Source organism: Episyrphus balteatus, chromosome 3 (assembly GCF_945859705.1).
Source record: "Episyrphus balteatus chromosome 3, idEpiBalt1.1, whole genome shotgun sequence".
NCBI lineage: Eukaryota > Metazoa > Arthropoda > Insecta > Diptera > Syrphidae > Episyrphus > Episyrphus balteatus.
This window is the reverse complement of record NC_079136.1, coordinates 86,002,561-86,030,420: the sequence shown is the minus strand read 5'-3', so window position 1 is coordinate 86,030,420 and position 27,860 is coordinate 86,002,561. Positions and strand designations below refer to the sequence as shown.

The window sequence follows — 27,860 nt, the reverse complement described above, 5'->3', positions numbered from 1 at the left end:
TTGGATTTTTAAAAAAAATTTGAAAAAATTTTTTTTTAAATCAAATTGAATTTTTTTGAAATTTTGTTTTTAGATGTTGATTAGTGATTTCTACAAAATGGCATTTTAATTTTATTTTAAAACTTTTTTTCCAAAAAATTATTTATTAAAAATTGTTTTTTTTTTAAAGGGCTCTAACGATTTTGAAAATTTTTTTTCTAAAAATGCACGTTAATATATCAATCAAAACTGCATACTTGTTTTGGAGGGAAATTTAATTTCAGATTTTATTTAATTTTTTTTTTTAAACGAATTTTATTTTTTTTCCAAATTTCTATATAAAAAGTCTTAAAAATTTAAGCAACTTTAACTCCAAGAGCAAGTTCGTGCGACCCAGTCGTGCATTTTATTTTTTTAAATTTAAGAAGTTCATTTTTGAGATCACTACTTAAAGCAAAAGCTTTAACATGTTGTTTCAAAACTTTGGTTGGTTTTTAAATGCTAAATATATGGTAAAACAATTTTTCAAAAATATTATTTTTTCTGTATTGCCTTGAGCGAACCGGAAATGCACATTTTTAACTTAAAATTAAAGTAAAATTTGTTCGTAAGAGATACGAGATTAACTTTTGCGCAGCAAATTTGCATTTAATCAGCTAACATTTTTAAGATTAAAATTGCTTGCTTTCGCCACATAGTGTTCGCCAAAGTAATTAACATATTTTTTAAATTTAAAACTAAAATAAAAATGGCCAGTTACAAAATAAAAATTTGCGGTAAAAATAAGAAATTAATTATCTAAAACTTTCGATTACTAAAAGTAATTGGTAGCGGGTCGTATTACTGTATTTCATAATACTGTATGATTAAAATTCCTGTATTTCGAAATATTGTAAACTCAGAATCCTGTAACTTAAAATACTGTATGAGTAAAATACTGTTTATTATAATGCTGTTTTACAAAATTCTGTAGGTATTTCAAAATTCTGTATCTTGAAAAGTGATACAAAAAATACTGTACTTTGGCAAAATATTGAAGAAAATTAAAAAATTGCCTAAATTTTCGTGGAAGTTTTGAATGATCATACAATTTGATTTAGTTGGTGATTGATCAAAGCAATGTATGTGAGATGGATAGAAAAGACAAGTAGAAAAAAATGAAAATCATATTTAAAACGTGTATTTGCAACTGTAATTGCAACTTTAATTGCTTAAGCGAAGTTTATAAGAACGTTCTGGTGCCATTTTGTTGGAGTGAATTTGATATGATACCGAGTTCTTAAAAAAATTGTCATTTAAAGTTCCGTATTTTAAAATGTTGTAAAAAGGCTGAAAAATCGTTTTGATAATGTAAAAAAGTGCGCATTATCAAAACGATTTTTCAGCATTTTAAAATACAGAATTTTGAAATACAGTATTTTGACCTATACAGTAATTCGACCCCAACTCAAATAATTATGTAAATTTTATTAAGTTTTTAATTAATAAATATAAATTTTAAAATATTAAGAGAAGCAAGTGCGAACCTTCATTTTTAAAAATTAAAATTAAATTTTAAATTATTAAAATTTTAATAATTTTATATTTATAAGTGAAAAGAACTAATATAAATATATGTCATAAAATCAAAAACTTTATTCAAAATGGCATCACTATTCGAACGAAGGTAGGTGAACCTTCCATCTTTTTTTTAAATCAACTTTGAGTTTTGAGTGCTTTTTCCCATTGAGTAGGACTTCTTACATTCCACAAAGAGTATTTTTCTCAAATACTCAAAATATCTGTGTGCTTCAGAAAAGAGTATCCAACCCCAACGGTGTGTATAGTGTGTTTGTTCCCTCGTCATCATAATATCTTCTAAGCAATTATAAAAATATACACACAATCTCAAATAGAACTTGTTTTGCCTTCTCTGTTCCACCTGCGGTAGCAACCTGTCCATATCCATAGCCATGTATCCAATGCGAACTTGATTCCAACCAATGCGACAACCGTCTGCCAATGTATGCGGCTGTTTGTTATTGTCACACTTGGACAATTTTTGGCACTCAAGGCAAAATTTATCCGGGCTTCCACCACATTCAAACAATCCCAGACCCAGCCAGACACACCGGGCGAGCAATTCTCGTTTCTCGTTTTTTGTGGATGCTGCCCAGCGCGAGCATTCGAGTTTGGAATTCCAGCGAGTTGGAAGCTGCTTTTTGCTGCTGCTTGCTACTGCGCTGCACTCAGCCCGTCTATCTCTCTGTATCTAGATATTCCATTCCGAGTGAATTGCCTATACCTTTTTCTCATACATTTATTGTGTTGTGCTGGGCGAGATTCCTTTTGGCCAAAGAAGCACCAGGCAGTCATTCAATGTCTTTTGGCCTAAAAATTAAAGAAAAACTGGTATTTTAATGCGAGTGCCGTATTGCAAGTTATTTTCTCCCGCATTCGTGTCTTTTTTTTTTGTTTGTTGGTTTTTTGGGCCGCGTTTTCCTTGCCAAAAACAAAACAATCACAATAAACAATGAATACAAAAAAAAAAAATGTAAACACGTGTTAAACTCAAATTAATTTCAATTGAAGATAACGATAAAAAGAAGAGTAAAAAAAAAAAAAAAAACAAAAGAAAAAAAAATCATTTGTGCGTTTTTGTTGCGTGACGCGAGCGATTTGCGCGCAATTTTTAATTAGCCATCGTCGCCGTTAATGGAAATTGATTTGGGGCAGGTAGGAAGGTGTATATGCGAGCACCATTTCCGCCCAATGAAAGTGAATTTGTGTGTGAATGCAAAGCATGCAACTGTGTAATCTCTATCAAATGATTAAATGTTTTTGTCAGTGATTTTTTAATCCTGTTGAAGAAAATAATTTTTAATTGATTTTGTGAATGAATCCATGATTTTAGTGGTTTTTTCGTGGTCTTTTAGTCAATTTTGTAAAGAGTGATTTTTGTCAATTTGTGTTTGAGCATCAGAAGCAAATTTGAAAGGATTTATTTTACAGCAAGACTCTAGTGGAGACGAGAGCAAATGGCTCTTGTGTAGAGCATGCATTCATGGTATAAAGGACCTCAGTTTCATCAGAAACATTTTCGTCATCCGTTAGCTGTTGCAGCTCCGCCACCGATTAAGCTAGAATCTGGATACAATGAGAATTATCTAGCTTTCGAGTGTGCTTCACCTTTTAAGGTGAGTTTATACTTTAAGAAGTACCTACTTTATAATAATGTTTGAGACCTATATTCAATCTGCTGGATGAACAATTTTTTTACCAAATCAAAAAAAGTTAAGCTTTAGAACAATTGGTACCTAATTATAATGTTTTGAATTCAACATTTCTGATTTTTGAGCCTCTTTTATGTGTACCTACCTCAAAATTCCTGCATAAGTAATGTTAAATAGTTGTGAATTCTTTTAAGATTACTTCTTCTTCTTCTTCCTTTTCTCGGCGCTGTTATGATCTCGATGTCGAGGGGATCATAACCTTCCCACGTTACTGCTTCACACTAGTGATCCGCCTGTGGGGTTCGCCGGGTTGACCTCAGAAATCGGCGGCAAGCCTCCCGGTTTTGTATTGTTCCGTTTCTAAGGCCAACTGAATGATGGTGTTTTTGCATCTGCTTGTACCAGGAGTTTTTAGGCCTACCTTTCTTTTTATTTCGTGTTGGAACGTTATATGATATTGCTTTTTTGACGGGGTTCTCAGGATCTCTCCTTTGAACATGGCAATACCAACTGAGTCGGTCGTGTTCAATTTTTTGGGAGATGGTATTTTTAACATGAAGGCTTCCTCGGATCTTCGTACTTCTAATTCTATCAAGCTTTGTTACTCCTGCTGTCATGCGAAGCATCTTCATCTCAGCTGCAGTTAACTTACTCTCATACTTTTTGTACATTGTCCAACATTGTGAACCGTAAACCGTATGTGAGTGCTGGACGCACAACTGCGGTGTAGAGCCTTCCTTTCAGCTTAGGGGGCATTTTTCGATCACAGAAGATAGCAGAATTTTCCCGCCACTTCATCCACCCTACGCTTACGCGATGATTGATATCGTCATCACAAGTACCTTTGTTATTTATCATAGACCCCAGATATTTAAACTTTTCACACTTGGGAAGCACTACACCATTCAAATAAATGTCAGGAATAGGCCTGTGTGGATCAGAAAATGGGCAGCATAGGTGTTCTGTCTTTTGCGCGCTTATGCGGTACCCACTACCTTCCAGAACATCCACCCATACATCAAGTGCTCGTTGCAGGGATATCGGGTCTTCACTTATGATGGCTCCATCGTCAGCAAAGAATAACTGATGCACTTTTGGGTCCGTCACTTTGCCTTGAAGCAGGTAATCAAGAACGGTAATAAAGAGCAGAGGACTCAAGACGCTTCCCTGGTGTACACCTACTGTGATTTCGAATTCTTCGGTGACTCCAGCTGCACATCTTACTTTAGTAACTGCTCCATCATACATGTCCATAATTATCCGCACATAGGTTTCCGGAACTCCTCGTTGTCTGAGGGCCACCCATTTCAGATCTCGTGGTTGTCGATCGAATGCTTTTTCAAAATCAACCAATACCACATGCAAATCCTCCAAGGAATCTCGATGTTTTTCCATAATGATTCTAATACTCTGGATTGCATCTGTGGTTGATTTACCCGCAACAAACCCGCACTGGTCATTACTGAAAAGTTAAAAAGGTTCAGATCCGTCTGAAGGTATAAAAACGATGTAAATGTATGTTTGTTACTCATTAGGCAGTCGAACCGCTTAACCGATAACGATGGTAAAGGTTCTTCTTAAGAAAGCCGACAGTTATGGGTTTTCGTTTTTGTTTCGATTGCAAATTAAAATGACAGTTTAAAGTTTATACTTTAACAACTTAACTGTCCAATGAGTCCCATATGACTCAAAATATATGTTTTGTCACAAGCCTACAGAGTCCCGTGTATCATATATGACTCATATACATATTTTACTAAAAACAACTTCACTGCCTCCATAAAATCTAATTAAAAACCCTCTCTACGTTCAATATTATTTTGTTTATTTGAAGGATTCAGCACTCCACGTCCAATGAGTCCTATTTGATTCATAAAGACGTGTTTCTAAAAATGTGTTTGCTATATGAAAATATGGCTAAAGAACATAATTTATTCATGAATGTGTAGGAAAAGAAGAAATACTTTCCCAAACTGCAAAAAAATTGGAAAATGTTTGAGCAAAAAAAGCTATTTCATAAAAAAATCTTTGATTTTTTTGAAGATTTTTTTTATTTTGGGAGAAGTTATATGTAAACCTATGGATGAATATTTTTTTAACTACGATTCACAATTATTGTATGGGTAGGTACATAATAAGAAAATTAAAACACCATTAATAGTACAGCGACTGAAAAAAACAAATCTAGTCAAAATTGTAGAGGCATCAAATTTGAATGCAGGGTAATTAAAAGAGGCTTGATAATGTGTTTTGTCTAGTACGGCGTTTTGATCAATACCTCGAAAACGACTCGTCTTACAGAAAATTTGCAAGGACGTTTTTGACATTAAATTATATTATCTTTCTTTTTTAAATTCACAATTTTCCTATAGAATGAATACTTTTTAATTAGAGAGCCAAACAGATAATACGTGCTTTTAATTTTTAGTTTTTACTCGCCAAGGCTGTTGTAAGGGGTAAGAAGTAAGGGAAACATACACAATTTCCAAACAATTTTTTTTTTTTTGTTTATTACTTTTTATCTCAATGTGTACATTTTTGCACTTTTTTTAGAGAATTCATATAAAAATAATAATCATAAGTAAATGAGACCAAAAAAATATACATAAGCAGTGCAAGTGCAATCTAGTTCATCTTCTCTGCGCTCTACACCCGAAACGGTTGATTTTAGAGAGAAAATTATATTGTATATAGTTTTACGACGAACCATGCCCTCTGATGACCTCCGAGAAATAGGTCGCGAGATATTTGTGAAAAACTGATTTCCGTGACCATTTGACCCTTATGAGTTATAACTTTTTCTAGCCTATGCGGTATCAATGTCAGTTTTTCACATTTTCATTACAAAAATAATGCAATTACAAATAATGCAATTAGAATTGGTTTCTTACCTGAGTAATTGGCAAATATTGTTAAAAAAGGGTTTAGTTTTATGCTCCTATATGATTCATTGGACTTGTGGCGATGAAAATCAAATATCATACGTCTATGAATCATATAGGAGCATAAAACTAAACCCTTTTTTAAACAATATTTACCAATTACTCAGGTAAGAAACCAATTCTAATTGCATTATTTGTAAATAGTAATGCTTATTTTTGAAAAAAAAGTACTGGACGTAGAGATGATTTTGAAGGAGTTTGTATGGGGACAGTAAATTTTATTTTATGAAAATATGTGCATGTATCATATATGACTCATTGGACTCTGGTGGCAAGGGAAAAAATAAATTATATGAATCCAATGTGCTTCATGGGACTTATAGAGTTGTTGATGAGAATAATGATGGACGTATAAGGTTTTATAATGAGTTTCTATGGGGACAGTTAAGTTGTTAAGTAATTCTGTTAACAGCGACGCTGGAGAGTTGAAATCAATTGAGATGGGTCTTGAAACTTAGATTTTAATGGAGATTCGTTATTGATTATAAGAGAACATAGCATATCGTCTACATAAATCAGAATAAGGCAAGATCGCTTTGCCATAATGAATGGCCATTACAAACCTGCATGAACTCTAAATGGTAACCTTGGGTACTTCATAAGAAACAAAAAGACACAAGTTCTCAAATTACCTAAATACTGTTTGTCAACTAAATCAAACTTATTGAGAAAAGTTTTGAAGGATTTTGCATTAAACGCTTTCATAAAATGTTTGCAATCACATCAAAGTTTTCCATCTACTTAAAATTAATGTGGAAATTTTATGAGACTTTAGTTTTAGTTGCAGTTTATCATACCAATTTCCAACTGCGAGATAGCCAGATGGTTGTGGTTCCATTTTTATTTTTATTTAATTGTCTCCACATAAAAAAAAGAAGATTTTCATTTTAAATTAAGTAAATTTCTCTTGAACTAGCACATTCAAGAAATTAATAAGATTTGTCGGCTTAGTATAAGACGGAAGTCATCTTGGCAAAAAAACATGCAGAAATCCGCTTTATTTAATACAGAATCCGCTTGTCTTTGGTGTTTTTTTCTCGGTGTGTAGATTATCTTTTCATAAGCACATGTTTAAGCGTGAATGAATTGATATCAAACAAAGACTAATACATATATTGCTAAAATGCTAACAAAATTATCTGGATCAAAAAATGAATCATCTTTTTAAAAGATAAGAGAATATACAGGGTGTCCCAAAAGTAATGGATCAAACGAAATATGCTGATTGGGGAACTTTAGGGCTCTCAGAATTTGGTAACTTGTTCATCCCAAATCCTTACGGTTTTCGATTTAATGCAATTCTTGTGAAATTTCGAAAAATCCCTACTTTGCAACAGTATTTTGCTTCCTGCACTCATTATTGATTTTTGTTTTTTTTTTTTAATTCTCTAACAAAATTATTGCCAAATAATAAGGAACAATAAATTAATCGCTGCAAATAAACTAACAGTTTCAAGTTTTATAAAAAATCAATTTCTAACTTTTATTTGAGAGCAACACCGCAAAAAAAAATTTGTACGGTGTGGGTTTATTGTTAGAAAAAGTTGCCCTGTTATTGTGGTTTTCAAACAAGTATAAAAGTTTTTTTTTCAACAATATTTGTAAATTGATTTTTTAGTTTTTTTTTTTTATATTTTTTTTTTTGAAAATTTTATGTTTTTTTTTTCTTAACTGACTCGAGTTTTGTTTGTTAAGCTTATTGAAGTAATTTTCGAAAACTCGCAAAGAAGAACAAAATTTTGTTCAAAAGACGATTAGTTTGGAGGCTCATAGTGATTACCGAGACTTATTTGGGGAACTATCTCGCAAACAAAGCGGGCTAATTAATTATCACATAGAGATTAAAAACAAATAAATCCCAATTAATTGGCGGAAAGCGAAGCGGAAAAAAATTTGCTCACATGAGAATCTATTTAAATTGCACAAGCCAAACGCGAAGCGGAAAAAAATTTTGCCCATGGGAGAATCAATTTTGAGGTGTGAAAATAAAAAAATTTTTAATCGCGAATTACCGAGTTATAACAAAAAATCTTTGGTGTGCGGTATTATCATACAATTGCCAAAACGGAATTTTTTCATTTAATGTTTTCAATGTTTATTCAAATGTTTTAAAAAGCTTTTGAATAATTGTATAATATTTATAAATGTTGAAAATTGAAGTAAAACCAATTTTTGAAAGTTGGCCCTATTTCACTTGGACTAATTTCATGACTCCAATTGAACATTAAATGAAGAAACTTTCGAAAATTGACAATTGTTTCAGTTTTGAATACTTATTAAAGTAATTTTCTAAAATTCACTCGAATTTAAAAGATATTTGATCACTTTTTTTTTTTATAAATGTTTTGGAGAGATATTGCGAAAAAAATTAGAATATGAGAACTCAGCCGCATAATGAATTTTTGCTTTCCTAATTGGTTTTAAATTTTTAATCGATGGGCCAAAAGTCCACAGGAATTTTGTGTGAACTTTTGACCCACTTGGGTGGGTTGTAAGTCCATATCACCGGCACATAAAAAAAAAATGTCATGTACCAGGAACCAGACCTATCTTTCTATATGTTTTTGGGTACGCTAAATCCGAATTTCAAGTTCGTTTGGCCCGGTCACCCTCCAGTTTTGAGCTGTGACTGCATTTTGTTTGAATTTGTATGACTTTTTTGGAGTTTTTTGCATTTTTCTCAAAACTGGAGGGTGTTCGGACAAAACCGACTTCCTTTTTTTTAGTTTTTTGCACTTTACTCAAAACTGGAGGGTGACAGGGCCAAACGGACTTGAAATTCCGATTCAGCGGGTCCAAAAACATATGCAAAGATAGGTCTGGTTCCTGGTACATGACACTTTTTTTTTTTTTGTGTGCCGGTGAATTGATTTATGACCCACACAAGTGAGCCAATAGTGCATTATGGACTTTTGGCCTGTGGACTTTCGACCCTGCACCAAAAAAACAACTCTGACAAGAAGAATTTATGCTCAAAATAAGCAGTATGGTAGTGTTGCAGGGCTCCAAGAGGACCAGTCGTTTGACTGTTTTCTATTAAAAAAAACTATCCGAGAGTATGCCAAATCGAGTTTTTAAGGTGACTGAAAACAGGGGTAATAAGATCCTATAACTAATTTTTTCATATTGAATATTTCATTCAAAATTATCCGAATTCAAAATTATAAAATGCGATTATATACTTTTGCAATGCAAGAAAAGCTTGTTTTTATTTCTAAAAATTAGAAGAGAGAGTAACTATTTGTTCCTATCAACATTCTTATTTATTGATCCCCTTTAATAGATAGATTTTTCAAAATCCTCAATTTAGTTTTGGTCAGCCTTCAACGTGCTCCATTTTTTTTTTAGCGGTATCTCAAAATAATTGGACATCTTTAGATAAGAATAATCCCTTCACAAACTATTTAAAAGCGACAAAGAACTATCGCAAAAATTGATGTACATCACCAAAACATGTTTTTTTTAGAAATGACAATGAACGCGACCGGACAACCAATGTTGTCAATTTCATCTATTTTTTGATGAAATTGACAACATTAGTTTTGTCAAGTTGGTTTCATTGCCATTTGTATAAATGACAACACGTTGTCACTGAAAAACATAGGTTATGGAAATGAATACAAATTTCTTTCCCGGATGCATTTCTTGTTTCTTTTGTACCTACTTATATATTTTTATTTCTTTTAAAAACATATTTAATTGTAATCAAGTTATATTTTAATTTGGTTGTAATATATTTAGTAATATATTTATTTTTAATAGCATAGGAAAATTAGTCAAAATATGGTCATGAAATCGCATTTTTTGCGGGCTTGGAGCGCGGGGACCAAATCAGGAAATTTCATAACGAAAAAACTTAACACCGCCCACTCGGGTGGTTCGCTTAACGTGTATGTATATGGTACGACTGTATGAAGCTTGCTTGGATCGAGACGAGCGAGAATAAGTAAGCAGCTGTTTGTGTAAAAATATATAGGTATCTATCATATCTTTATAATGCAGGGCTGTCATTTCACCTTTAGAGTTTGCAGCACTTAAAAATTCAGCAGGTATGCCGCAATACGGCAAAAAAAAAATCATGTGTGCAATTAACACGTGGTAGAAGTGAAACCTTAAAAAATCATTTTTCTTACAACAAAAAAAAAATAGAAATAAATCTACCTATTTTTATTCTATCAAATTCAAATCCATGTTTTTTATATGACAACCTATATAAATTTTATATCATCTGAAAGCTTATTGTCTAAGCTCAAAATATATAATATCGATCAGGTCTATGAGACATCTACAAAAAGAGCTAGAATTTTTTGAACTCGATCAATTTCCATCAAAAAAAAGCGAAAAAACACGTATTTTTATCTTCTCACGCTATTAAATGCATTTTTTACCTTAAAACCTATAAACATTTTTACACCATCTGAAAGCTTATTGTCTTAGCTCAAAATATATATATCGATTAAGTCTATGAGACATCTACAAAAAGAGCTAGAATTTTTTAAACTCGATGAAATTTCATCCAAAAAGCAAAAAAAAACATTTATTTTAATGTTCTCATCAATTTTTTTGTTTGACAACCTATGAAAAATTTATACCATGTGAAAGCTTATTGTTTCACCTTGTATAATGATGCATAAATCTTATTTCAAAAATGTCTACAAGAGAAGTTAGAATTTTTTTAAAGTCAACCATGTCGAATTTCCAGACTGAGATTACGGTACTTCCTACACTGGTAGCTGGTCATCGCCAACAGATCTCCACAGGTGTTTTGAGGTATTTTTAAAATTTTTTTCAATTTAAGATTGTGTAACTTGTAGAGCACGTAACGTTATGTGTGATATATCAAATAAAGGGTTATGTTATCAGCTTGTGTATTAAAATTTAATCAAATTTGTATGTGCACTAGATCAAAAGATATAACGTGTGTTGGAAAAGAACATCTTTTTACCGTTATCTCCGAATTTTGAATATGAAATTAATTGAAATTTTGTACAATTATAATTTATTTAATTACCTATCTACAGTACAAATTTCATTCATCTATCTATTAAAACAAAAAAGTTATAACAAGTTGAAGTCGTGTCGCGTTTTCGTTTCATCTTGTTTCAAATCACTACGATACTAAAGAAGTTTTCACTTCAAAAACTTTTAATATTGGTACTCATATTAAGGCAAGTGCATGTTGCATGTGGCGTGTGGCATTCAGCATGCAACATGTGAAAATGCATGTGGAAAGTTGCATGTTGCAAGTTCCATGTGACAAGATCCATTCGGCAAGTTCCATGTCGTCCCGTTTCTGCCTGAACCACGTATCTACACAGCAAATTTTGTTCAGTTCTTAAAATAAATATACATTTTTCTCAAATTTAAAAATATGAATTATAGCCCAGTAATTTTAGTCATTTTTAAGCCCAATCTGCGGAATAATTCCTACTGGGCTGAATTTTGGTATACAGCTTAATGACGGCTTTGTTATGAAGATGTGAAAAATCGACATTGATATCGTGTCCGCGTTAAGAGTTATAGGGGTCAAAAGGTCACAAAAACTGGTTTTTCACGATTTTCAGCAAAACGGTAAGTCTTATCAAAAAATTTTCAATGGAAGAATTGTAGACCAGATTATTATATATAAAAAGTGTCATGACACTTTTTTTCCTAAGACCCACCGTTTCTTAGGTATAACGATTCAAAAAGTTGAAGTTTAGTTGTAATCGTCATAATCCTATTCCTGAAAAAAAACTCCTAACTGAAAAGTTCCTGAAATTTCATTATTTTTTTAGCTTGAATTTCGTTCCTCAACTGTTAAGAATATGGGGAAACCAAAAAAAAAATGGAAATTTCCGCCATTTTTCCGATTGGGGCCCTTCTCCCGAAACCATTTCCCTGGGAATTTTTGTTTAGAATATGTCTGAAAATATACAGGGTGTGCAATAGAGAATGGACAACCCTAAAACGGCTTATAGCTACACTTATGATTGTTCTAAAAACAGATAGAAAAAAGTTCTATCGCAACCAGTTCATAAAATATGGACTTTTTTTCGTTCAGTGTATTTTAAATTTTATCATCTTATGTTTTCGTTCACTACAACCACGAATGAATGAATTTTATTTCTTTCTTTTTTTTATAATTTTCTACAATAATTGGATGAGTACATAAACACTTTAAAAATTTCATAGCTATTGCACATTTTCGTAAAAAAAATTTTGAAATCTGTTTTTTGATGCAAAATGTAAAAAAAAGTATTTTATGAAAAATTTTAAACACCTGTGGTATAAAATAAATCTATAGAAACCTAGGTGCCCATCTTTCTTAAAAATATTCTCCTTATACCAGAATATTTTTAAGAAAGATGGGCACCTAGGTTTCTATAGATTTATTTTATACCACAGGTGTTTAAAATTTTTCATAAAATACTTTTTTTTACATTTTGCATCAAAAAACAGATTTCAAAATTTTTTTTACGAAAATGTGCAATAGCTATGAAATTTTTAAAGTGTTTATGTACTCATCCAATTATTGTAGAAAATTATAAAAAAAAGAAAGAAATAAAATTCATTCATTCGTGGTTGTAGTGAACGAAAACATAAGATGATAAAATTTAAAATACACTGAACGAAAAAAAGTCCATATTTTATGAACTGGTTGCGATAGAACTTTTTTCTATCTGTTTTTAGAACAATCATAAGTGTAGCTATAAGCCGTTTTAGGGTTGTCCATTCTCTATTGCACACCCTGTATATTTTCAGACATATTCTAAACAAAAATTCCCAGGGAAATGGTTTCGGGAGAAGGGCCCCAATCGGAAAAATGGCGGAAATTTCCATTTTTTTTTTGGTTTCCCCATATTCTTAACAGTTGAGGAACGAAATTCAAGCTAAAAAAATAATGAAATTTCAGGAACTTTTCAGTTAGGAGTTTTTTTTTCAGGAATAGGATTATGACGATTACAACTAAACTTCAACTTTTTGAATCGTTATACCTAAGAAACGGTGGGTCTTAGGAAAAAAAGTGTCATGACACTTTTTATATATAATAATCTGGTCTACAATTCTTCCATTGAAAATTTTTTGATAAGACTTACCGTTTTGCTGAAAATCGTGAAAAACCAGTTTTTGTGACCTTTTGACCCCTATAACTCTTAACGCGGACACGATATCAATGTCGATTTTTCACATCTTCATAACAAAGCCGTCATTAAGCTGTATACCAAAATTCAACCCAGTAGGAATTTTTCCGCAGATAAAACCTAAAATTACTGGACTATTATACAAAGGGAAATTAATTTATGTTTAAGACATATTAGGTCTGTTTAATGAATCTGATCCGCACAGAAAAGATTCGAAAAGTACAGGTTTGTGTGTTTCATGAAGAAAAACCTTGCCCTAAACTGTTCTACAAACTGTCATTTTGTGTTCCATGAAGTTTTCCAGAACAGATTAGTTCAAGTTTTTCTGCTCCTACTTTTGAGGTAGAGCAAACGAGTGAGAAGTGTCAAACAGCAACTGATTTGTTTTATTCTTACAAAAATATATTTAAATAAATTTAAAATAATGAAAATTTGTTAAGAATCTTCTTAATATGAAGAAAAATTCAAAATGTGAACAAATATTCTGATTAATTATAATTTATTTGAATGAAAAGTCATAACAAAAAAAATTTGTTTTAATTTTAAGTTTCAAAACTGATAGGCACAAGTCAACCCTATAAAAAAGGAAGGTGTACTTTTCTGATCTTTTTTGTTCTGACAGTTTTCAAGAATTTGTGCTGTTCTGATATTTTCTGTTCCAGTTTTTCTTCATTAAACAGACCTATTGATTGAGTTATTTTTACACTTAAACCTTTGTTTCTATTCTATCTGTAAGTTTCAGAGCAATATTTAACATAAAAAAAAAATCCAATTTATAAGTTCAAGTGACTTCAATTCCAAAAATTTATAAAGCGTTTCGCCCAGGTACGACAGTGGGCTCATCAGTTAGATCTGTCGTACCCTTACTAAGACGCCTTATTTTGGTCGATGTTCACCGACACTATATAAAACTCACAGCATAAATATACAGATTTAAACAAATGCCCTTAGAATATTAAAATTCACAATATATTCATGCTGTGAGTTTTATATTGTGTCGGTAAACATCGACCAAAATAAGGCGTCTTAGTAAGGGTACGACAGATCTAACTCATGAGCCCACTGTCGTACCTGGGCGAAACGCTTTTTATTAATACAATGTGAACTTCACCGTTAGATTGCTTCTACAATATAATGGTTTCAATAACGATTGGAATTACACTAAACTGGTGCCACCCTATAGCTGTAAGAGTGTAAGTGCAAGACGAACTTGTTTACACTCGTTAATGTTAAGACAAAGGCCATTTGTCATATTTTTGAAGTTATACTTCTTATGGGAGGGTGGGTATGAAAATTTACTTTTTGACAAGAATGTCAAAGGGATTATGACGCGATCACCCTGGGTAGCAGGGCTGTCGTTTCACCTTTAGAGTAGGCAGTACTTTAGTATTTAAAAATGCAGTACGCCGCAGTACGGCAAACATAAAATACACAACACGTTGCAAGTTACATGTTTCATGTCGCAAGTTGCATGTGGCAAGTTGTATGTGGAAAGTTGCATGTGGCAAGTTGCATGTGGCAAGTTGTATGTGGCAAGTTGCGTGTGGCAAGTTGCATGTGGCAAGTCGTATGTGGCAAGTTGCATGTGGCAAGTTGTATGTGGCAAGTTGCGTGTGGCAAGTTGCATGTGGCAAGTTGCGTGTGGCAAGTTGCATGTGGTAATTTCCATGTGGCAAGTTGCCAGGGTTGCAAATTTTTTTATGCCAAAAGGTAGCGAGGACTCTAACCTACATTTGGGTACAACTCCCATCCCTGTAGGTGCACGCGTTCTCAAACCGGGTGAACTTAAAGGTAAAAAAAAAGTTAAGCCCGATTCTGAAAAAAAAGGTATGATGTGGCGGTTTAACATGGAAGATAATTTTTTAAAAATCTGAGAATGTGCAAAGCGTAGGCCCATGACACAAGCTATCATTTGGCATCACTCCCAAAAATTGCTCTAAAGTGGTTTAGCTTCCAGGAGCGTTTAAAGATTCGGGGATTTTTCGAAAAAAAAAATTTACCCCAACTTTCAAACGCGATTTTCTCGGAATTTTGAAAAAAAATCGAAAAACCGGATTATACCACTATCGGCTAGCTGAGAATATAAGCTTTCATATGGCACCACTCCCCTGTCTCTAGATCAAAGCGTTCCAACGCGGAATTTTGAAGAAAATGAAAATAAAATTTTTTGATGCCAAAAGGTAGCGGGGACTTTAACCTACATTTGGGTACAATTCCCATCCCTGTAGGTCCACGCGCTCTCAAACCGGGAGAACTTAAAAGTAAAAAAAAAATAGGCACGATTCTGAAAAAATAGGCATGATGTGGCGGTTTAACATGGAAGGCGATTTTTTAAAAATCGGACAATGTGCAAAGCGTAGGCCCATGACACAAGCTATCATTGGGTATCACTCCCAAAAATTGCTCTCAAGCGGTTTAGCTTCCAGGAGCATTCAAAGATTCGGGGATTTTTCGAAAAAAAATTTTACCCCAACTTTCAAACGCGATTTTCTCGGAATTTTGAAAAAAATCGAAAAACCGGATTATACCACTATCGGCTAGCTGAGAATATAAGCTTTCATATGGCACCACTCCCCTGTCTCTAGATCAAAGCGTTCCAACGCCTATATCGCGGAATTTTGAAGAAAATGAAAATAAAATTTTTGATGCCAAAAGGTAGAGGGGACTCTAACCTACATTTGGGTACAACTCCCACCCCTGTAGGTCCACGCGTTCTCAAACCAGGAGAACTTAAAAGTAAAAAAAAAATAGGCGCGATTCTGAAAAAAAAGGCATGATGTGGTGGTTTAACATGGAAGGCGATTTTTTAAAAATCTGATAATGTGCAAAGCGTAGGCCTATGACACAAGCTATCATTTGGCATCACTGCCAAAAATTGCTCTAAAGTGGTTTAGCTTCCAGGAGCGTTTAAAGATTCGGGGATTTTTCGAAAAAAAAAATTTACCCCAACTTTCAAACGCGATTTTCTCGGAATTTTGAAAAAAGTCGAAAAACCGGATTGTACCGGAATTTTTTTTTATGATAAAAAAAGAAATATTTTACTAAAAAAAATAGAAATATATTTACTATCAAAAACACCAAGAGAAAAGATCACGAAAAATTATCTGTCTTATTTATAAAAATATCTATGTGTTAAAATAATTCCATTAATAACTAGAACCAAACATCCTAGGCTATGGTGTTTTATAAAAGTTTAAAATATCTTCATATGTCATTATACTTTCCAAATAAAAATCAATGTATCCTCTCACCCATCACAGCTCAGCTCATTTTACCTTAGCTCACCCAACAGCTCAGCTCAACCATCAGCTCAGCTCACTTTCAGCTCAGCTCAAATGAGCTGAGCTATGGTGCATATCTCAAAAGTGAGCTAGATCAAAATTTGAGCTGAGCTGCGAGCTGAGCTCAGCTCACTTTTGAGCTTTGTAGCAACCCTGCAAGTTGCATATTGCTACTACTAGTGCTGAAGCACACACAATTTTCATAAAATTACCATATCGCACATTTTATGCGCAATCATTTACTTTCGTTAACCATATATAGTACGTTCTGAACCGCACAACATGAGTAAAGTTCACAGATTAAATTGAAAACTACATGGACGCAAGGAGGATGAAAGAATTAATTTATTGTTCACTTGATAAAAATGTAAAAAACGAAGTGTGGATTAATTAATTTAATAATAGAAATTAAAAAAATCAAAAGAAATTCATTTATATATGTATACTGAATGAGAAGTATAACTTCAGTCGAGTGTACATGTGTACACACACTCTTTTTTTTTATTTTCTTTGATATTAATAATTGTAACTTGAATTAATCTCAAAGAAAAAACTTGAGTTAATATCAAAGAAATAAAATGCACGACTGAGGGAAATGGTAACGGAGTTACGAATACCAGAGTTACGCGCGACAGAGTTACGGGGCCGTCAAAGTTACGCGAAACCGAAGTTACGAAAAACTAGAGTTACGAATTCTAAAGTTATGTTAAATTATGACATGTGATTTTTGGGTTGGCAACAATTGCGAGGAACGATATGGAATTATGGAAACATAAATAAGAGAATATGGATACGTAGGTGCAATATTAGCTGGACAAATAAGAAGTTAATTTAAATTATGTCCCCCAAACTTACATAAGTATACTTATGTTTTTTTTTTCTATTTCAACTTTTTTGCGATCTTCTCACAAAAACAAAACCATATATGTATATCTATACCTATTAGGGTGCTTCTTAAAAATCAATTTTCGAAATTTTAATGGGACACCCTCTCATTTTGTTCTTCCTGCCTTAAATATAAATTGGGTAAAATTTGGTCCAGTTTAAACACGTTCTAGGGGTCGCTACCACAATTCAAAGTTTTGAAAAATACACCAAATTTTGTTTTTTTTTTCTCAGAAAATTTTAAAATTTTTAATCAGAATTAAGTACTTTATATTAAATCTTTAACTGTTTTGAAAGAAATTTTGATAAAAATACAGCGGAAGTTTAATTTTGAATATTTTTGAATTTGACATTTTTTTGTGTTATTCTGTACAATAGCTAACTGAGTGATTTTTCTTAATTGAAAAATCCAATGATTATTTTTGAGCCTAATATCTTTATTTGACAGACAGTTAACTGACTGTTTATTAGAAGATTGAAAAATCGGGTCTTAAGCGTACGTTAAAATTTTTTGTTGCAATCGATATTTTTTTTTTACTTAAATCTTTAGTGAATGGTAGCGACCCCTAAATTTTAATATTAAAATCGGAAAAAAATACCAAATACTATGCTTATATGGTAGAACATAATACAGGGGTGTCCCATTAAAAAATCGAAAAAAAAAATTTTTCGACCATATAAGAAGCACCCTAATACCTATCCAATCAAAATTTTACAAGATTAAATAACACCCATTTTCGCTTTACTCATTTAGTTCTGACCAATGAGAAAAATGTTAATCTCTTGTTTGTATTTCCATAATTCCATATCGTTCCTCGCAATTGTTGCCAACCCAAAAATCACATGTCATAGCTTAACATAACTTTGGAATTCGTAACTCTAGTTTTTCGTAACTTCGGTTTCGCGTAACTTTGACGCTCGTAACTCTGTCGCCCGTAACTCTGGTATTCGTAACTTCGTCGGTTTCCCCGACTGAGGTAGTACGTACTTGCTCCTATGGTAAAAGAAACTGTATTATCAAGGCTTTTTTTGAACAAAACTAGGGAAAATTTAAAATTTGATATTTTTAAGGAATCATAAGTAGTGTACAGAAATAAAATCTGTTTTTAAAATTAATTAAACACCGTTTCAAATGGTCTTTTAGACAAGACCAAGTGTGCCATTTGATTTCTGGTATAAAAAAGAATTTTTAGAAAAAAAATTTCGAAAAACGTTAGAGCCGTTTGAAAAAAAAAATGTATACACAAATATTCTAACATTTAAAAAAAAAAAAGTTGGTATCTATGCTATTTTAAGTTTTTGAGATAACACTAGTCAACAAAATTGAACTTTTTTTTGCCACAAGAACCAAGATATACTTTTCTAGAGGTTTTTGATGTGCTGAACACGAATCTGAAGTCAGAAAAATTCTATTAGGCTCCGTTCTTGAAATATAACCGTTATAAAAAACAACATTTTTTTGCACTTTATAACGGCAATATTTCAAAAACGGAGGGTAGTAGAATTTTTAAATTGCGGATTCGAGTTCAGCACCTCAGCAACCTTGTTGACCAGTGTAATATTATCAAATACATAAAACAAAAGTTTCAATAAAATTCATCGACCTGTTTTTAAAATACTGATTTTTTTAAAATAAAATTTTGAAATATTTTTTTTAAAAATCCAAAAATGTGTTTTTTGAAAATTAACGTATCTGTATAAAAATTTTGGTTGAAATCAGCTTTGTCATTTATGAGTACAAAAAATATTTTATGTTATTCTGGGCCCTTATGTATGTGTAACACAAAAAATTTTAATCAAAATCGTGTTTAGACGTTCGGTTGAGGAGATATGACGATTTAAACATTTTGAAATGTAATTTTCTTCAAACGTGAATTTTTCAACTCCAATTGAATTATTGTATGCAAAGGATATCGACTCACAGAGCACAAAAATGTATTTTCTATAAGTTTTGGACTTGTAGTTTTGTTTTTAGAGAATTTTGAATTTTGCAAGTTTTGGGGTGTTTAGACGCTCGGTTGAGGAGATATGACGATTTAAACATTTTGAAATGTAATTTTCTTCAATTTTTCAACTTTAATTGAATTGTATGCAAAGGATATCGACTCACAGAGCACAAAAATGTATTTTCTCAAAGTTTTGGACTTGTAGTTTTGTTTTTAGAAAATTTTGAATTTTGCAAGTTTGCAAATCTGCGATCCAGGAGAATTGTCTCAAAAATGACATAAAAATGTTCAAATTTGCCCTTCCGACTTTAGCTTTACTCTGGGTTGAATAAAATTTTGTATCTCTAAAGCAGATACCTCATTATACATAAATATACTATCGAATTAAATTTTGCATTATCAAAAAAGTGTTTTTTTTTTCCAACTGCGGCTCCTCTATGCGATGGTCATTCGACTTGTGTTCATATTACCTGTAAAAAGCTATCGAAACAAACTTCAAACAAAAATACCGAAAATTGTTGAACAGAGCATCAATAGGACTTTGGCACTATGGATCGCAACTAGAATCTATTTATTTGAACTTTTTGCATCTTGCATTTAATTTATTTCCTTAAATGGTTTTTTATAATGCAAATAATATAAAAAAGCACTCGATTTTATGAATAAAGTTGATCAAAGTCCTATTATAATAGCATTCTTTTTAGGCGCATATTAAATTTTGCCTGAATGCTTAATCTCTATACTATCTTATCTCAAAAATTTCTATGGTTAATTACTTAATTATGCTTCTATAATGCGGAAAAATATTCATTTTGTGTACCCAATTAAAACAAAGTGCATGTATAAAGACTTTTTTTTTTTTTAAATATTTTATAAATTAAAATGCACTGCATCAACATATTCGTTATTGTCTCGGAATATGTAATGGGTGTGACTTTTTAAAGTCAAGTTTATGAATATTCTATTCTTATAAAAATTCAACTTAAATAAATACCTACCTATTTAATTTAACTAGCTATATAATTAAATGATTATCAATTTCGATTTCAGAAAAAAATTATAGGTTATTTTTTTAAAAGGCTGGTAATAAGGTATGCAAAGTATTCTAAAAAAAAACCGCACGTGGTTATATTTTCTAGAGCGTTTAAATGAAGTGATAATATTAAATAATTTGTAAAAAAAAATTCAATAAATGAAAAAGTTATAAGATAGCCGTATTAATTTCTTTATAAGGTCTATATTATAAAATAGTAATTTTTTTTTAAATAGACAATTAAACTAATTATAAATATTTAAGTGCTTATATCAACACATTTCTTCAACGCAATTACGTTACATGACCTTTTTTTCACCATCCAGTCTACACAAAAAAAATTGAAGGAATGTGTACTCTGACACTGACATGACATCAGAAGAAAGAAAGTGAAAATATCTTGAAACGTCTGGGATTTGAACATAATTAGGTAATATACTTTTTAGCGACTGCTTTTTTTGGAGCAGTTTGACTGAAACACATCACTTAACTAAATTTCAGAAATATTAAAATTAAATAAGCACTTCAATAAAGATTTGACATATCTTATATTCATGCCAAAAGAATTTTTTCGGATTGAATTTATAACGAGCATTTCGAAGAATTACATAAGTGTAGGCTTTTAAAAATTTGGAACAGACCCCTACTAACAATTTTGCTTCTATAATGCTTTACAGAAGCAACAATTGCATCTGTGGGGCTTTATAGAACCAAACATTTTTGTCGGGACCTTACCAAAATATTCTATGTTTAATGGACATGAATCAAGGGGCACGGTAGTGCCCAGCCAAGTTCTCTAGCAACTTTGGCACTACACCCTTATTTACAGGGAACAACTCAGCCATTTTCGACCCCCCTCTAACTTCCACACCAAAGATGCCAGAAATTTCAAACTCGCTACATTTGTTGAGCTGGCCGAAACTAATTCCTCACAAAATTTCAGCTTCTTACGATGAGTAGTTTCTGAGATATAGGACTTCAAAAATCGCGAAAACCGTAACTGACTCACTGACTCACTGACAGATCATCAAAATTATGGAGACCTTCCCGCTATCGTAGAAACTTGAAATTTTACATGGTGATAGGACTTGTGGTGTATACAAAGGAAAAAATCGAAAATTTGAGATTTTCAATTCGGGGGGCGTGGCATCCGCCCATTTCCGCTGAATTTTCATCATATATTATAGAGCACTTCTGATTATCGTAGAATCTTGAAATTTGGTAGAATAGTAGAGCTGATAGTTTATACAAAGGAAAAAATTTAAAATTTGAGAATTTTAGCCAGGGGGCGTGGCAACCGCCCATTTGCACTGAATTTTCATCAAATATTATAGAGCACTTCTGATTATCGTAGAATCTTGAAATTTGGTAGAATGGTAGAGCAAGTAGCTTATACAAAGGAAAAAATTTAGAATTTGAGAATTTTAGCCAGGGGGCGTGGCAACCGCCCATTTCCGCTGAATTTTCATCAAATATTATAGAGCACTTCTGATTATCGTAGAATCTTGAAATTTGGTAGAATGGTAGAGATGGTAGTTTATACAAAGGAAAAAAATTAAAGTTTGAGAATTTCACCCAGGGGGCGTGGCAACCGCCCATTTTCACTGAATTTTCATCAAATATAGAGATTTTCAATTCTACAGCCATACCTTGCAAAAAGTAGTGAAATCACGACAAAAACATTACTGTTAAAAAAAGAGCCAAGTTATCCTATGTTGAAATTATGCTGGCACAAAAAGTGTTGAGATATAAAAGTGTACCAAGTTCTAAAGCTTGGGTTCAAATTCGTATCAATAAAATTTTGATTGTTTACTTGGCAAATTTTTGAAATAACTTTAAAAATCGGTATTTAAAACAAAAATTGTCAAGTAAGCAATCAAAATTTTATTGATACGAATTTGAACCCAAGCTTTAGAACTTGGTACACTTTTATATCTCAACACTTTTTGTGCCAGCATAATTTCAACATAGGATAACTTGGCTCTTTTTTTAACAGTAATGTTTTTGTCGTGATCCTATTTACGTGCTAAAGCTAAAAGAAAATGCAGCTCTTCAAGTAGAAAACATAATTAGTCAAAATATGGGCATGAAATCGCATATCATTGTATATCATACAAACAAAAATGATATACAAAACAATTCCGTGAGTTGATTAAATAAAATTTTATAGTTGGTCAAAGTGCGGGTTTGTACCGCAAGGTTGGGGTAAAATGACATTTGTTCATATATCTGACGAACTTTTGATTTGTTTGGATAATTCTTCGAGAATGAATTATAGTACTTATAATTATCTATAAAATGAGCCCACAATCGTTATTGTAACCATCGTATTGTAGAAGTAATCTAACTCCGAAACTCTTCATGTACTAGGCAAAAGTGAGAAAAAAGCTAGTTTTTTGCTAGTACGCCGAGCAAATTTTGGGAGTAGAAGTATAACCAAAGTATAAGTACGCAGTTTTGCAGCCATACGCGTCTTAATATCGATTTCAAAGGTCTGACAACTCAAATTTTGTGCTTTATACGGTTTTCGGGAGGTTTAATAACGTAAGTTTTCTAGTTAATGTGAATGGGATAAATGTATACTATTTCAAATTATAAATATAAAAGCTGATGCTCTATCATTTTTCCTAAATCTGGACACCTCAATCTCGGCGATAGGGTTAACAGAACTCATGATATTTCAATACAAAAATAGTTTTTAGTATTTCGATTTTATTACACAGTTTTTTGAAGTGAAAACTTCTTTAGTATCGTAGTGCTTTGAAACAAGATGAAACGAAAAAGCGACACGAAAAATTAATTGATCATAACTTTTTTGTTTAAGTAGATAGATGAATGAAATTTATACATTAGATAGGATAAGATAAATAAATTATAATTGTACAAAATTTGAATTAATTTCATATTCAAAATTCTGAGATTACGGTGAAAAGATGTTCTTTTTCTAAACACGTAATATCTTTTGATCTAGAGCACATAACAAATTTATTTAACTTTAATACGCATGCTGATAACATTCTCTTTCATTTGATATATCACACATAATGGTACGTGCTCTACAATTTATATAATCTTTAACTAAAAAGTAGGAAGTACCGTAATCTCAGTTTGAAATTTCGACATGGTTGGCTTTAAAAAATTCTTACTTTTTTTGTTGGCATGGTAGAAATATGATTGAATCGTCATATAAAAGGTGAAATAATAATGATATAAAATTTTTTTAAGGTTGTCATTTAAAAAATGGATTTAATGGCGGCGTTAGAAGAGAAAGGAGATTGATTGTTTTGCTTTTTTTATGAAAACTAATTGGGTTGGAAAAATTCTGGCTTTTTTTGTAGATGTTGTATAGACATGGTCGATATAAATATTTTGAACTGAAACAATAAGCTTTCAGATGGTATAAAATTTATTGTAGGTTGTCATATAAAAAAATTGATGGAATAAAAAAAAGTTATATTTTTTCGATTTTTTTTTTTGCAAGAAAAATGATTTTTAAGGTTTCACTTCAACCACGTGTTAATTGCACACATGATTTTTTTTTGTATTAATTTCAATTACAATAAAATTAAAATGTAATCAAAAGGATTGAAATATAAGAAAATTTGAATTAAAAACTACTTCCTTTGCACCTAAATTATAACTTTATCTGCGTAAAAATTGAAATTAAATACTCATCTTCTTTTTTTTTTATTACAAGAAAATTTAATTTTAATCAAACGTAAAGGAAAATGGAAGGGTTATCGCTACCTGAAACATTACTATTTTGGTTCAGAAAAATGCGCCTTATTTCTGATAAAAAACTAAAAAATCTAAATTTGCACTGTTTTGAAGGCGCTTTGTGTTTTTCGAAGTAAAATGTATGAATTACTGACAAAATTTTATCGGCAATAAAATTTCACTTCACATATTTTGTAAAAAAAAATAATAATAATAATAATAAAAGCTAATAATATCACCATTATTATATTTGTGATGAGCAATCACTTAATAATCACTTTCAGAAATGTTTTGTTTTATTTTAATACAGGTAAAATTGGCATTAAAAAAAAATTTCTACACTCATAAAACTTGACAAAAAGTTTGCTTTTGGGATAAGAACCAAGGAGAAAAAAGTCTATAAAAAAAGTTGGGTAGAAGAGTGTTTTTTTGGCGGACAAGAGGGAGAGGGGTGAAGGTCAAAAATATAGTGAAAAAAATTGTTTGTGGATTATCATCATATGACACATGTTTTTAAGGTATTTTTCGATGCTGAATCTGAATAACATAAAAATAAAGTCAATACGATTGCTCTAAGAAAAGTTATTGCCGATTAAAAACAAGTGTGCTTGTTTTTTTACCTCAACAGGTAAAATATAACCGAAACCCATGTGAAAAACTAGCTACACTGATGAAATTTGAGATAAAGATAAAGAAGGGACAAAAAATTCAAAAAGTTCTTAAAAATATTTTTGGTGAAAGGGTGTTTTTTTGATTGAGTTATGTGTAACAAATGTATCATAACAGCTGACTTAAATTTTATTAATTTTTAAAACTTGGTGAAAAAGTTTTGGTTGGTATAAGAATTAAGAATCTATAAAGCGTACAAAATTATCTTGAGTGAAAAGGTGTTTTTTTTTTTTTTTCAAGAAATGATGAAATTCGGAATTAGTACAGCAAAAACTGGGAAAAAATTGTTACACCAATGAAAATTGGTAAAAATGTATCATTTATAAAAGAAACCAAGAACCCAAACAGTCAACAAAAATATTTTAAAATCAATGGTATAAAAGGTACCCTTACGAGTTTTCATGTGAAAGGGTGTTTTTTTAGAAGTAAAGAAAATATGGGTATAATTACAAAAGTGTGAAATACTAGAGTAATATTAGTGGTACCCTATTGAAATTTAGCAATTATGTTACTTTTAAGAAACAAGAATCTAAACTGTCTATAAAATTATTTTTTTAGTGAAAACAAAAATGATGAGTCACCCTAATGAAATTTAGTAAAAACATTGAATTTGGGATAGAAAGCAAGAATAAAGAGTTTTCATAAAAAAAATTTAGGTGAAAGGGTGTTTTTTTTTTCGAAGGGACAGTAAAATCTGTAATTAGTCCCAAAAAACCAATGATTCATGTAAAACGTCTTAGAACTTAAGTATAAACGTTTAATTTGTAATCAAAACCAAAAATACCAATTAATCACTTTTTAAATATGCTTACAAATTTGAATACACAGTATCCTTAAGGATGATAAGAAATAATTGACCCCAAGTTAAATACAATCGTAGTGCCGTTAACGAAATTAACGAAAAAAAAAAGACAAATCAACTTCTGCAAAAACAGCAAAGTTATTTTCTCTAAACATTTTGTTACAATTTGATCCTATTTTTTTCCTAAACAAAACTGTACAAATTTTTTTTATACTTAACTCAATATTGATAGTTTGATTTTTGAGGGTTAAAACCTTCGGAGGATTTGATACGGAGCTTTCTTTAATGATTCAGTCATTAACAGGTACAATTTAAATTGATGTTATTGTTCCCGTATAATGTAGATTAGACATACAATTTTTCCTTTTGAAAATGTTTCATCTCAATTTGTACATCAAAATTACTTTAAATGTATGAAAATAGACAACAGACAGACATTATGAATCCAAAACGAAAAACCTTATAGTCGAAAGCAGATCAATAAACAGCTAGAAAAATATTACTACTCTGCAAAATCTTTTACCAACAGGGCTTACTTTTTAAGGTCAACCACAATTTGTATCGTCCTTTTCTTGATTATCTCGGTTAATCTTCCATCACATCTGCACATCAATATCTTACTTATTTTTTTTTTTTTTTTTTTGGAACGCGAAATACTATCTCCTTGAAAATACATATCGTGGCACAACAGCAAAATATCATTTCTAGAGCCAATTGGCCAAATTGTCTGCCATCCATTATACACAAAAACAACAGCTTCTGGCTCGCATCTAATGCGCAATTTTTCAAATCATTTGTTACTTTCATCATAGTAAAGAGGGGATTTATTTGATAGCGCATTTATTTCTATATTCTAGAGTTATGAATGAATTCTTCGTGTACCTACATAACTATGACTAAACGTAGATAGTAGATTTGTATCTGTTTTCTTGTTTCGGGGTTTTTGATGATAGTATGAACACAGGTGGCAATTGGATTTCTGTAATGACGTTGACCTGCGGGTATTCTGGCTTAAAAGGGATGTTTTAACATCATCGATAATAATTAATTTTGTTGTGTTTAGTTGTTATACATAAGTCATACAATCTGTCATTGATTACATAAAACCATAAAATAATAGGGAATAATAAATCTTTTCATTCATACCGAAATTTTACGGATTAAGAAACACACTTATGATTTTGATTTAATTTTTAGAGTGAAAATAACACATTTCTTCACTGAAAAATAGATAAAGAAGTTCGTCATTATAACGAAAAGACTAAGAACTTCAAGTTACATAAGAACTAAAAACCGATTAAAAAAGTGAGAGATTAGGAGAAACGAGATCAGCTAAAATTCTGATGGTTTATTGCGATTGCAGTGTCTTAACATCAAATTTTCGTACATTATCTGTGTTTGTTGTGATGCCACGGATGTCTGTATCCGGAGTTAAGCAAGCACCTGAATTCACCTAGAACATTACGATTGACAAGAATAATTTTTAAATAGTCAGTCACTTCGTTTATTTGTGAACCACTTTAACTTAGGAAAAATGATTTCATTTGAGTATTGAGATAAATCGAACCAACCGCTATTTCTTCAGACTAAGGGCCCAATGCCGTCTTTACCATAAGGGCACACGGAGCCCGTACCCAGGGCCCCCATTCTCTGGTGGGCCCCGAAGGAACGAATATTATATTCTCAAAACATTTTTGTCGGTCAGACCATCTACCAAAAAATTTTAGTTTTTATATGGCAACCAAACAATCAAATAAATTTTTTTCTACACCTATACGGAAAATATATGTTTTCAAAAAGAAAACAAACTATGTGGCGTTGTATGCGAACAAAATTTTAAATCCAAACCACCAAACCCAAATTCAATTTTCAAAAAAAAAAATAAGACAATAATATTTTCAAAAAACAAGAAAAATACCTTTTTTTCCACTGTAGGTAAGATTATTTATTATTTATTAATAAAAACAACGAATTCTCTTCCATTATCTTTTTCCTTAAATAATAATTTCGTTTGAAGTTTGCAAAACTGTCAAATTTTTAGTGCGTGTTAAAATCAGTGTAAAAATATGAGTAATTCGTATTAAAAGACGATAAAGAATCAATTCGTCGGCAAAAAACATCAATACTTTTTCCGTTGGAAAACGTTTGAGAAAAAATATTGCCGGCTCGTCGACGGTACATCAATGTTTTGGTTCAATGGAAAACGCCATGGTACAATGGTTTTAATTTGAATTGCGAATTACTCTCGTATTTAAAGATTGACACATAAA

General features: G+C 31.5%; 1 protein-coding gene and 1 long non-coding RNA gene across 6 annotated transcripts in view; one reads left to right on the top strand and one right to left on the bottom strand.

Annotated features, from left to right (window-relative positions):
- Window positions 1–27,860, bottom strand: part of LOC129916752 (uncharacterized) — a 185,407-nt gene that overhangs the window by 87,687 nt on the left and 69,860 nt on the right. For 2 of the 5 annotated variants that reach the window (XR_008772543.1, XR_008772539.1), the window contains one exon: window positions 1,790–2,349. The exons of the other annotated variants lie outside the window; for them this stretch is intronic. This is a non-coding gene — a long non-coding RNA (uncharacterized LOC129916752). Of the gene's footprint in view, window positions 1–1,789; window positions 2,350–27,860 lie in introns of those variants that run through there. 5 annotated transcript variants of the gene reach the window in all.
- The window catches only part of LOC129916750 (zinc finger protein rotund), a 94,776-nt gene continuing 69,552 nt past the window's right edge, over window positions 2,637–27,860 (top strand). Inside the window, exon 1 of the mRNA XM_055996876.1 lies at window positions 2,637–3,155. Within this exon, the coding sequence (XP_055852851.1) occupies window positions 3,015–3,155 (141 nt within the window). The 5' untranslated portion in view covers window positions 2,637–3,014. The remainder of the gene's footprint in view (window positions 3,156–27,860) is intronic.